Source organism: Balaenoptera ricei, chromosome 9, assembly GCF_028023285.1.
Source record: "Balaenoptera ricei isolate mBalRic1 chromosome 9, mBalRic1.hap2, whole genome shotgun sequence".
NCBI classification, from domain to species: Eukaryota; Metazoa; Chordata; class Mammalia; order Artiodactyla; family Balaenopteridae; genus Balaenoptera; species Balaenoptera ricei.
Window position 1 is genome coordinate 22,376,491 of NC_082647.1, and position 13,549 is coordinate 22,390,039.

Genomic DNA, 13,549 nt, shown 5'->3' on the forward strand with positions numbered 1-13,549 from the left:
ATAGAGATGGGATTATCTAGGCAAGATCTGTGGAGGAGCCTCTTGTCTAGTGGAGTGAGTCTCTGTACGTGTATGGTAGTCCCACAAGGCTCTTGAGAATCTTATACCAGCAGAAACACTGCCAGCTTGGACTGAAAGGAACAGAGAGGTGAAGTGAAAGAAGGCTATCAGAGCCCCAAAATTCTACAGGCAGGAGACAGGCTGATAAGACTCCTCAGCTTTAAACACAAGCTGCCCTTTATAAAAAGGAAGGATGGCTCAGAGGGCGGAGGCCCATAAGGTAGAGCTGAGAACCATAGTGAATTCTGCCACGACTTGAAACCTCTTCCAGTTTGCCTGGCTGGATTTCAAAATTGCTTGGGACCAGTAACTCTTTTTTATCCTTTCATTTTCTCTTTTTGAACAGGAACGTCTGTATGTGTTATCCTATGGCAGTCCCATCTTTGTGTTTCAGAGCAGGGAACTTGTTTTTTAGTTTCACATGTCCATGCATGGAGAGGAATTTTGCCTCAGGATAAATTATACCCAATCTCACCCATCCCTGATTTAGATGATTTTTGATGATAAGATTGGGACTTTTGAGTTGGGTGAGATTTTGGACTTTTTTTTTTTTTTTAATTTTTGACTACACCGCACGGCACGTGGGATCTTAGCTCCCCAACCAGGGATTGAACCTGCGCCCCCTGCATTGGACGATGGTGTCTTAACCACTGGACTGCCAGAGAAGTCCTGAGATTTTGGACTTTGAGTTAATGCTATAATGTGTTGATTTGGGGGAGCTCTTGGGATAGGGTGAATATATTTTGCCTATGAGATGGATGCAGCCCTGCTGACACAATGATTTTAGCCCAGTGAGACCTAAGTTGGAATTCTAGCCCATAGAACTAAACTGTAAGATAATAAATACATTTTTGTTGTTTTAAGCCACTAATTGTGGTCATTTGTTGTAGCAGGAATAGAAAACTAATATATTAGATGACCATTCTACATACATAGACAATTGTGTTAGCTTGGTAAGAAATCACGCATATTGAGAAAACCTGAAGGCAGACACTCCACAAAAGAGTATATACAGATAGCCAATAAGCACACGGAAATATTCTCAATATTATTAGTCATCAAGGAAATGAAGATTGAAACCTCAGTGAGATACCTTTTCATACTCACTAAAATGGTTAAAATAGAAAAGCCTGACACTACCAAAATCAACAAACCTGCTCCAATACCAAGTATGGAACTTGGTGTATGGAACAGCTGAAGCTCTCCTACGTTGTAGGTGGGAATGTAGAATGAATGATACAACCACCACAGAAAAAGTTTGGCAGTTTCTTATAAAGTTAAACATATACCTACCCTGTGACCAGTAATTCCACTGCTAAGTATTTACCCAAGAAAATGAAAATCTTTGGCCACAAAAAAGACTGTATAAGAATTTCATAGCAGCTTTGTGATAGCCCTAAACCCAGAAACAACCCAAAAGTTCATCAACAGGAGAATGGTTAAACCAACTGTGTTATCTTAATACAGTGGACCACTACTCAGCAATAAAAAGGAACAAATTGCTGTTTCAAGCAACAACACAGATACATTCCTAAAATAATATGTTGGAACAAAAGAAAACAGTCACAAAAGAATGCATGCTGGATGATTCTATTTATGTAAATTCTAAGACCAGTCAAAACTCAGTTGTGGTGACAGAAACCAGAAGTCTGGTAGGTTGGAGGAGACTGACTGGAAGTGGGCATGAGGGAACTTTCTGAGGTGATGGAAGTGTTCAGTATTTTATTTTGGGTAAAGGTTACATGAGTGATCACAATTGCCATCTAACTGAACACTTAAGCTGGCATTTTTATTGTATATAAATTACAACTCAGTTAACAAAAAGAAAAACATGAAGAGATTTAGTTAGTGGTGTAAGGATGGTCAAGTATATTGACAATCTGGTTATACTGTTCTACCCCTGTCTGATGACACTCACCAGTGAAAAGCTGCATCTGAAGATTGCTTAGAATTCTGGAAATGAGTCCTGAGGAATGACCCATCACTCACATGGGGAGTAGCATGGGGGAATGGGTTTCAGTATGTGATTAGTTACATCCCTAGTCTCAGAAAATCAAATGAACAGTTCCTAGGCCATGGTTTAGGAAGAAATAAAGGGGCTGTAGAAACGGCTGTCTGGCAGGCAGTTTTGATATCAATTGTGGGAATAATGTGAGCATTTGGGCAGGGGGAGGATAATACTTAGCTTCCTAAGGGAACCAAGAAGCTAAGACCATCCACAGACTTGGTAAGAAATATTCAAGCCTGAAACAGCTTTTCTACTTGAATGGTGCTGCTGTCCTTGACGTTATGTCTGCCAGGACTTGGTGTAGAGCGAGAAAGGAAATGAGATACTATTCTAATCTGACTTAGCCACCACTGTAGTGAAACTTCTCTCAAAGATTTCCAGTAATCTCTTTTTTTTTTTTTAAATTAATTAATTTATTTATTTTTGGCTGTGTTGAGTCTTCGTTTCTGTGCGAGGGCTTTCTCTAGTTGTGGCAAGCGGGGGCCACTCTTCATCGCGGTGCGCGGGCCTATCGCGGCCTCTCTTGTTGCGGAGCACAGGCTCCAGACGCGCAGGCTCAGTAATTGTGGCTCACGGCCCCAGTTGCTCCGTGGCATGTGGGATCTTCCCAGACCAGGGCTCGAACCCGTGTCCCCTGCATTGGCAGGCAGATTCTCAACCACTGTGCCACCAGGGAAGCCCCTCCAGTAATCTCTTAATTGCAAAATCCCAAAGCTGATTTTTCAGTCTGTATTTTAATTGACCTCTCTCTAAGTTTTAATATGGTTAAACACTCCCTGAAGTTCTACCGTATTTGGCTTTCAGAACCATAGTCCTGAATTTCCTCCCATCTCTGATTATTCCATTTTATTCTTCCACAGAAGAGGCTGTTTTATTCTGCCTGTCACCCTAAATATTGGCATTCCCTGGGGTTCACATCAATGCTTTTGCCATTTCCCAAACTCATCATGCTATTTGATACCCTGTATCACTGTACATGTTTCTCCCTGTGCCTGCATTTATCCTATTTCCTTTTCCGCAAAGCTCAAACATCATTTTACATATTGATTTTCCTGTTCTTGACAGGTTAGTCATTGTCTCCTCTGCTGTTCTTATAATACTTCGTTTTAACCTCTATTCTAGTGTTTAGTACATTGTACTGTAATGATTTGTTTACATGTTTTTCTATCCTCTGTACTGTTAGTTCCTTGAGAGCAAAAATTATATCATATATGACTTTGTATCATTAATTCTTAGAAAAGTGCCTTGCATGTATTAGACACACATTAAAAGTTTGTTTCATGAATTAAGCACAGGATAATCCATTTTCTCACTTCAGTTAAGGGAGCTGAAATCATAAGGATTATTTGTCTTTCTCTATCTCAAGACAGCACTCACACATATGAAGAAGTGGAGAAATATGGGTGTATTAGTTGGGTTTCTCCAGACAACAGAACTAATAGGATATATATAGATATACAGAAAGAGATTTATTATGAAGGATTGGCTCACGCAGTTATGGGGGCTAAGCCCCATAATCTGCTCTCTCTAAACTGGAGGCCCAGCAAAGCCAGTGGTATAGTTCCAGACCAGACCTGAAGGCCTGGGAACCAGGAGTCCTAATTTCCCAGGGCAGGAGAAGATGGATGTCCCAGCCCAAGCAGAGAGCAAATACTCCCTTCCTCTGCCTTTTTATTCTATTCAGGCTCCTAACGGATTGCATGATGCCCATTCCTATTGGTGAGGGTGATCTTCTTTACTCAGCTTACTGATTCAAATGCCAGTCTTCTGGAAGCACACTCATAGACACACCCAGAAATAATGCTTTACCAGTTATCTGGGCATCCCTTAACTCGGTGAAGTTGACACAGAAAATTAACCATCACTGTGGGTTTAATGGGAGTTGAGAAACCTTTCTGTATCCTGACTCTTTCCTGTCCAGTTGACAAGCAGACTGCCCTGATTTATTTGGATTCATACTTATTCTCTTTTAAAATGAAATTGTGGAAAACATTTGAGAGAAAATCATGAAAATGATGCCAAGTCATAAAACTCCTTTCTCCAAAGCCTAATAAAATGAACACCAGTGAGTAAAAGGGAAAGTCAGGGTACTTCTGATTCTGGCCAAGATGGAGTAAGGCCACAGCAGGCCATGTCTCCCAATGATCACAACAAAAACCTGTGGACAAAAGTACAGAAAGTGACTACCTGAGGCCTTTGAAAACTGAACAATAACAGTGAATTTGAGGAAAGAAAACAGTAATTAATGAATAACCAGTGTGGTAACAGTGAGTTTCATGTTTATTTTTCCTCTTTATACCCCGCGTTTGACCCAAGAGCAGGCTAATTGGAGAACTGTACAGTGGGACGAGTCAACAAAGGCAGAAGCCCATCTCTCTAGCCTGAGCACAAGTTAAAGAAAAGACCCCTGCAAGCTGGAGAGCATGGGGGAGAATCCTTGTTTGTTTGTTACTGTTTTTTTGTTTAATTTCTGGTCCTGCCTTGAGGCCAGTCCTAGTTGTGGAACACTACTGTGACGTGACAGCAGTATTTCAGACACCTGAAACCCTGAGATAAGACCTGTCTCTGAGAAAAGGGGCCCCTGGCATGTGAAGAGTGGGGGGAAATCCACGTTACAGTTGACCCTTGCAACAGGAGTTTTGAACTGTGCAGGTCCACTTACACATGGATCCTGAGGAACCATGTATAGGGAGAGCTGAATATAAGTTATATTCAGATTTTCAACTGTGTGGAGGGTTGGCACCCCTAACCCCTGCATTGTTCACGGGTCAACTGTATATTTTTTTCTTTCTTTTATCTCTTTGTCTTAAGGGCTCGCTTCCAAAGAATTGTGCAGTAGCACAGGGAGCTAAAACTCTGAGAGAATCTCATATTTCTGGTGAGAAGAACTGGGAAAAGGAGTCCTTGAGAGCCAGAGAGTGTGGGAGAAATGACATGCACGGAAGGCCACACAGAACTTGCGATCTGAAACTGCCTTGAGTGCTTGGTAAAACAAAAGTCAGCATTCCTCAGAGGCTTTTAACAGGACTCAGAGTCTCATGACATAATATTCAGAATCTGCAGATACAATCCAAAATGAGTCAACCAGGAAAGTCTGACCAATTCTCAAGGGGAAAGATAATCAATAGATGCCAACCCTGTTATTACCTAGATGTTGGGTTTATTAAAGACTTGAAAGCAGCTAATACAACCATGCTCCATAAAGGTGAACACTCTTGAAATGAATAGAAGAGTAGAAATTCTCAGCAGAGAACTACATATATAAAAAAGAACCAACTGAAAATTTTAGAAATGACAAAGTACAACATGCAAAATAAAAAATTCATTGGCTGGGCGGTCTAAGCCTCTATAGGCTTGTTGGTTCTTCTCCATGGACCCAACCGAGCGCTTATAGAGCATTTGGGAGAGTCCTGAGGGAGAATCTCCCTCAGGGTAAAGAATTGGGAGCAGGGAATAGCAGCTACCCTGGCAGGGATATTGACCTGCCCTTGGATCCTTTTCCTCCGTTTCCCCTCTGAAAGAAAAGCCTTAAGCTGTAGGAGGAATGGCAACACACACTCATCTTTAGATCCTGGTGAAAACTCATTGCAATTGTGGGAAGGGAACAGGGGAAAAACTTTCTACCCCTGGGGGAGTGATAAGAATATGCACTGAGTCAACTGCAGTTCTAGAAGGGGCAGAAGTGAAGGCCACAACCCTAAGATCCAGGAACAGGGTGCCTGCCTAAGATAGCCTTAATTAAACAACAAAGAACAGCCTCCCATCCCTACCCGCCCACTGCACTGAGGGATAAGTAAGTAACCTGCAAGAGACCAATCCTCTCTGAGGGGCTGGGGGAAGAAAATACCAAAAGCTGAGGGTAATCATTGAAAAAAAAAAATACTCTGTCACACCAGCCCTCAACCTAAACATAGGATATCACTAAAGGAATTTGGAGCCAAGCTTGTGGAGCACTGAGTGTTACAAGAGCAACAAGAAACCAAACCCAGTCCAACTCCCAAAGAGATTAATTCAAACCCCTGAGCTAATGGCTTAGCAGGAGGAAACATGTCCCCACTTCAAGGCATGTAAACAATTTACTTCATCTCTCCTGTCCTACACGAGATGTTTGGCTTTCAACAACAAATTAGGAAGCCTAAGAAAAAACAAGAAAAAAAGAATACTCTCAAGAGACAAAGCAGTCAGCAGAACCACAGTCACCACTATTCAACATTGTACTAGAGGTATTAAGCAATGCAGTTAGACAAGAGAAACCAATTCGACACATAAGAGTAAATTAACAAAGAAATAAACTCTCTCTGTTTTTAGATGATGTGGTAGAATACCTGGAAACCCTAGACAATGATAAAATGAACTCAAACAATAGAAGAATTGAGTGGGGTAGCAGGATATAAAATTAACACATAGAAATCAGTAGCTTTTATGTAAACAAACAACACGCATAGAACCCCATTGCAACAACAACAGAGATTGAATACTTAGGAATAATTTTGACAAAAAATGCACAAAACTTAGGAAGAAAAAATTTGAAGCCCTGAAATGCTCAAAGTATACTTGAACAGATGTAAAGGTATCCCCTGTTTTGAATAGGTCAGTTCAACATTATAAAGATTTTAATCCTCCCTAAATTAATTTATAAATTCATTTCAATCCCAATAAAAAATCCAACAGGTTATATTACAGAGTTAGAAAAGTTAATACTAAAGTTCATGTGGAAAAACAAACATGTAAGAATAGCCAGGAAATAACTGAAAAAGGGAAAACCGTGAGGAAGGACTAGCTCTACCAGTCAGTGAAATACTAAGGGCTGTACAGTTAGAACAGCGTGGTACTGACACGTGGATAGACAAAGAGACCAGTGGAGTAAAATTGTGTGATGACTACGTAAAATGTCAACTCGGCCGTGCTGATCTACATTTTTCAGAATTCTCTGATACAAATGGAAAGTACAGAATTGGACCCAAGGACACATGGAAATTTAGTATATGACAAAGGTGGCATCTCTAATCACTGGGGTAAGCATGTACTTTTAATACATGTTGCTGGGACAACTGAGTAGCCACTTAGAAAAAGATAAAATTAGAGTAGCCACTTAGAAAAAGATAAAATTAGATCTGTATTTCACATCATATACATGAGTAAACTCTAAAAAGATAAGGAGTATAAATTTAAAAAAATGAAATCATATAAGTACTAGAAGAAAACATGAGTATATTCCTCTTTAACGTTGGTGTAGGGAAAAGTTTTGTAATTATGACTAAAATCCAAAGGCAATACAAAGGATTGATAAATTTGACTACATAATTTTTTAAAATTGCATTACCCAAACACCATAAAATATAGATAGAATAAACCAGGGGTTTGCAGTAGGGCCAAGTTGTGGTATAAACAGTTATTCTTAATTTATTGTCATGGTATCCTACATGACATTGCCATTCATTTTATGGCAAAAGCGGAGTGATAGTGGGCTCGTGACTAGGAGGGAGACGAGTAGTTTTATTGTGCTTCACCTAGGAGCAGACAGCCTGATGCTATGATGAGATGGCCTATTGAATGCTCAGCTGAGGTAGTAGGTTGGAGGAAGGACTCTGTGAGGTTGGGGAATTCTCCTCCAAGATGCCATATATCCATTGAATCGATTGCCAGTGTATGGTACTGTCACCAAGAAATAGAATAGGCAGGTCCAGAAATCAAGAGGTGGAAGTAGGACTGGCCCCTCTAACCCTCGCTCCCAGTGACTCACTTGTAGAATTTATGCTTCCCATTCTCACCCCAAATGTGTATTAGAGGTCCCGGTTCCCAGGGGACAGTGTTTTCAAGGGGTGAAAAGGGGGAAGCATTTAACCCATTGACTCCTGGTTCCCGTGGGTGTGGATTGTCTCCAGCACAGAAACATCCCACACTTCTGGATTCTACATGTCTGAGTAACAGGCTGGCAACCTAAGGCATCCCACACTGCAGAAGCAGAGCAACCCTGGGGCAGGAAGTGAGCCAGTTTGCACACTTGAAATGATGACTCCTATTGGGTCACTTTGTGTTCTTCATGCTAGTGGACCAGCAGGTAATGAAAGGAGCTGCTATACTCGTAGAGGTAACTGACCTTGATCCCTATGAAGATCTAGGGTTGTTTCTATATAAAGGTGACAGAGAGGACTGTATCTAGAATTCAAGGTATTCACTTGAGTATATTTTTGTGTGTTCACGCATGGGAAAATGTTGACTAGGGACTAGGGAACAACCAACGGTCCAACCAGGGTAAATCCAACAAAGGGCTCAGATCCCTTGGGATAAAGGTTTGAGTCACCTACCAGACACATAACCAAGATGAGATGAAGTGCTGGCCAAGAGTGAGGGAAATAAAGAATGGGTGGTTATAGGAAGGAGATGATGAATATCAATTATGGCTTTGAAATGAGTTGTAGCAGTATGGGTTGTACCATGTTCTACTCATCTTCCAGTCTCTTGTAGAAATAGTGGATGGTTACCATCTTGAAGACTCAGTAATAGATTAGATTCAATGGAAGACATGTTCAAATGTGAGGGGTGCAAAGGATGGGCTGTATTGGGTGCCACTTTTGAGCAACCTCCCGTTTCCTCAGCCTCATCTTTGGTTCCAGCTGTGGCTGTGGTCAACATTGCCATGTAGGGTCCAGCTCACTAGCATCGATAGTGCCTCACTTCAAGCATGTCCTGTGCGTTTTGCTTCCTGCCCTGCAATTCTTGCACACTCACTGAACTCACATGTGTGAGTTAACATGTGAATGTTAAGAGAATGGGGAGTTAACACTCTGGGGTTAAATCTCTACCAGGGGCTAAGAGCTAGTGGATAAATTCTTTCCTTTTCATCCCTTGAATGTGTGGTTTCTGAGATGTATTTCATTAGGCTTCTCAGAAGATTGGTCATTAAATAACCAGTTGCTTGTGGCAGTGACACACTAGAGAAAACTTCTTTGGGTTGACTTTCCCTCCTCCTTGGTTTACTTCCTTATCTTTTACTTCTCCCTCAGAACACACTCCCAAATAAACTATCTGTATGTAAGCCTTTGCTGTCAGGGCAGCCCAAGCTAAACAGAAGTACAGAGCAGGGGTTGGCAAACTATGGCCTGTGGCCAAAACTGTTGCCTCATTTTGTAAATAAAATTTTATTGGAACGTAGCCATGCCTTTTTGTTTATGCATTACTATGGCTACTTCCGTGCCATCAGCAAGTCAAGGAGAGAGGACTCAGGAACCAAACCTGCCAAGCCTCAGTTTTTTAATCTAATTGGAAAAATGCAAATATTTGTGAAAAAGACCGGTTGATAAATTATTTATCCCCAAACAATGGAAATCTGTGCTACCATTAAAAAGATATTTTAGATATACTATTTAGATATTTTAATATATATAAATATCTAAAATTTTAAAACATCTGCCTATAAGGAAAGATTTTCAAGTTATATTATTGAGTAAGATTGAAGGTACCGGAAGAGTGGTGATCCATTGGCATGCATTTTAATAAGTCTCTGTGGTTGCATATATTTTAAGAACTTCCTTAAGAAAACATAAGCAACTGTTCACAATGGCTGTCTCCAGTTGAGTGGCACTACAGGCTAGGGTGGGTGAGGAGAGACTTAGACTTTATATTTTATACCTTTTTGAATACTTTGAAAATGGATTGTTATATGAGTGAAATACTCTACCTAATAATTGAAAAATGAACGAAATTGAAGGACTGTCAGTTATTCACAACTTTCTCCTCTTGGTGCCCTAATGGAGTGAGTTGGAGTTGGAGGCCATTTTGGATTATGTGAGGGAAGTTGAGTGAGGGAGGAGGTGGATAGTCAGTTTGAGGGTAGTATAAATGCACAGAGGACAAGAGAAGGAAGGGTAAAAGAGTGAATAATCTAAAGGTTAAAAACCTTTTAAAATTACGGCCATGAAATTTTGTATCTCAGTCCACACTCCTCTGCCTGTTTTTGCAGCTCCACAGAAAGGTCTGAAACCATTGACAGTTATTTTAGAAAGCCATACCTGAGAGAGCGAGACCTCATGAAGTAATCATTTTAGTCAGTTTCTTTTAAAGAGTTATTTTTAAGTCTGATGAGTTTTTGGGATTTTGGGGGATTTCAGCCTGAGGCTCTCTATATCATTGTCTGTTTTTTATGCCAGTAATCAGTATCTAAAATTATGTATATATTTAGTTTATGTGATTAATATCTCTTTTCCCACTGGAATGTAAGCTCCATGAAGGCAAAGACTTTGTTTTGCTCACTGCCGTATTCTTTTTTTTTTTTACATCTTTATTGGAGTATAATTGCTTTACAATATTGTGTTAGTTTCTGCTGTGTAACAAAGTGAATCAGCTATATGTATACATATATACCCATATCTGCCTCCCTCCCACCCTCCCTATCCCTCCCTTCTAGGTGGTCACAAAGCACTGAGCTGATCTCCCTGTGCTATGCGGCTCCTTCCCACTAGCTATCTATTTTACATTTGGTAGTGTATATATGTCCATGCCACTCTCTCACTTCGTCCCAGCTTACCCTTCCCCCACCCCATGCCCTCAAGTCCATTCTCTATGTCTGCATCTTTATTCCTGTCCTGCCACTAAGTTCATCAGTACCAATTTTTTTTTTTTTAGATTCCATATATATGCGATCGCATACTGTATATGTTTTTCTGACTTGCTTCACTCTGTATGACAGACTCTAGGTCCATCCATCTCACTACAAATAACTCAATTTCGTTTCTTTTTATGGCTGAGTAATATTCCATCGTATATATGTGCCACATCTTCTTTGTCCATTCATCTGTCTGTGGACCCTTAGATTGCTTCCATGTCCTGGCTATTGTAAATAGTGCTGCAGTGAACGTTGTGGTACATGTCTCTTTTTGAATTGTGGTTTTCTCAGGGTATATGCCCAGTAGTGGGATTGCTGGATCATATGGTAGTTCTATTTTTAGTTTTTTAAGGAACCTCCATACTGTTCTCCATAGGGGCTGTATCAGTTTACATTCCCACCAACTCACTGCTGTATTCTTAAGATTTAAAATAGCCTTCTACCCAATAGTTTTTATATTTATCCAAGGAAGACACTCAGTAAATACTTGTTTGTTTGTTTTGTTTTTTTTTAAATAAATTTATTTATTTATTTATTTATTTTTGGCTGTGTTGGGTCTTCGTTTCTGTGCGAGGGCTTTCTCCAGTTGTGGCGAGCGGGGACCACTCTTCATCGTGGTGCGCGGGCCTCTCACTGTCGCAGCCTTTCCCGTTGCAGAGCACAGGCTCCAGACGCGCAGGCTCAGTAGTTGTGGCTCACGGGCTTAGTTGCTCCGCGGCATGTGGGATCTTCCCAGACCAGGGCTCGAACCCGTGTCCCCCGCATTGGCAGGCAGATTCTTAACCACTGCGCCACCAGGGAAGCCCCAGTAAATACTTGTTTAATCAATAGTTCCATTAAGATAATTATGGGGACAAGTGGAATTAGCTAGGGGTGGCCTCCACAAAAGAGAAAACTTTAATCTTACGGTAACCAATTTGATTTTTCTCAGTCTGACTAAGGACATGACTGGAAAGGAAGATGTGTACCGAGGCCCAGCCATCAGGGCTCTCTGCAGAATCACTGATGTAAGTTCTTTGTTTTACTGAGGTGTCAAAGGGGACCTATGTTTATCTGCAGGTGGCCATGTAAATTTAGTAGGATTCCCTGTCTGACTTTGTGAATCATCAGCAGAAGAGAAACATGACCACCAGAAAGGCTTTTGTGGCTCCAGGTTTTTTTTCTTTTAGATTGTTTTTTCCTTTTGTTTATTTAGATTAGTCTATTTCTCTCTATATTTACCCTCATGGACTTTTGTCATAGGGCACATTGCTTGCAGGAGACAAAAACCCATGTGAATTTAGCTTAAAAAAAAAAAAAAGCTTTATTTCAAAATATAAATCTCTCAGAATTTGAGGTAAAGCTTACAACCAGAACAAGAAATAGGGTAGCTCTAAGGAACTCAGCAGCAAGATTCTCAGATATTTACTATTATGATCCATCATTTACCAGGCTCAAGCCCTCTCATTTAAGTATTTAAGAGAAACAATCTGATTAGCCATCAGCCAGCCAGTGGCTTGTTGTGGACCTGGGTCCACATCAGGTGTTTAACCTTGACTTAGTCTGTTGTATTGGGAGGGATGAGGTTATAGAGTATGTTAGGCTGTCCCTTTCTTGGAACTCTGAGAAGGAAAGGTTAAAATGAAAGACAGGCTGGGCATTGCCAAGCAAATTGAATAGTATTTCAGCTATATTCATGATCGGGTGTATTTTATGTATATGTTTGCAATCTTCTCAAATTTCAAAGGTTGAGCAGGATTAAATGGTAAATCTGGATCCTAGGAGGAGTAATAGAAATGGTTTAGTATTTTTCAATGCTCAGTTACTTTATTGTGGTTGCTTTTGTTTTTAGCATTAAATTGATACCATAAGACTTGACCATTCTAGGGCTAGCTAAGACTCTCTTCATCTAAGTATTGATCTTGGTGTATTTATGCATCCTTACTTACCTGCCACCACCTTCCCAGTGTTAAGCTTTCTTCCAGATAAATTAAAAAGAACTTTATTTTCAGAGGATTTCCTATTGAGGACTCAATATAGTAGCATATTGCACATTTAATTTCTTATGAATCTAAAATAATCAGAGATTACAGTTGATTTATAGGACTCTCTGGGATCCATATAAAATACATGCCCCACACTTAGAGGTATCTTCAGGACTTTAAAAGCATCCCCATTTAGGAATTTCTTTTATAATATCCCTGATAGGTTCAGCCTCTACTTGTGTATTTCTTCCGAACTGGGATTCTTCACTTTGAGACAGTTTATTTCATTGTGGAACAGTTATTCCTCTTCCTTACAAATGTTCCTTCTTGAAGCTGCTGCTTGGTTGTCTGGGTTTTGCCCTCTGGGATCTGATTATTATATGATAAGCCTTTTAATGCATTCCAAATATTTGCACAGAGACAAATATGTGACTTGTTTTTGTAAATTATTTTGAAGTGGTAGTTTTGGATGAAAATATTTTGCTTCAACTGCTTTTTCTTTGTGAATGTTCTCAGGGAACAATGTTGCAGGCCATTGAAAGATACATGAAACAGGCCATTGTGGATAAAGTCTCCAGTGTATCGAGTTCAGCATTGGTATCTTCCTTAGTAAGTGAACAAGTAACTGGTTCTCACGCATGGTACAGTTTCTAGTTGCAAAAACAAAGTATCACTATGATTCTCTCACAAATGAAACATTTTAAAATATGTATACATTTCTGTTACTTTATACAATAATGCTTTATCTGAAAGAGGAACATTGAGCAATTAAAATGGGCAGTTAAAAACATGAAATTTTCATATGTTTGAAAGGTTTTGGTAATCAGAAAGCTATGTTGTGCATATAATACAGGTGGTGGTTTAGGGTGGGATGGGGATCAGGGAAGAAACTGAGCTAATCTCTTTCTTTAA

General features: G+C 40.1%; 1 protein-coding gene across 4 annotated transcripts in view; it reads left to right on the forward strand.

Moving 5' to 3' along the window:
- The window catches only part of COPG2 (COPI coat complex subunit gamma 2), a 137,686-nt gene that overhangs the window by 23,655 nt on the left and 100,482 nt on the right, over positions 1-13,549 (forward strand). For all 4 annotated transcript variants that reach the window (XM_059933369.1, XM_059933371.1, XM_059933372.1 and 1 more), the window contains 2 exons: positions 11,605-11,680; positions 13,154-13,246. In XM_059933369.1, coding sequence (XP_059789352.1) covers positions 11,605-11,680; positions 13,154-13,246 — 169 coding nt within the window. The remainder of the gene's footprint in view (positions 1-11,604; positions 11,681-13,153; positions 13,247-13,549) is intronic.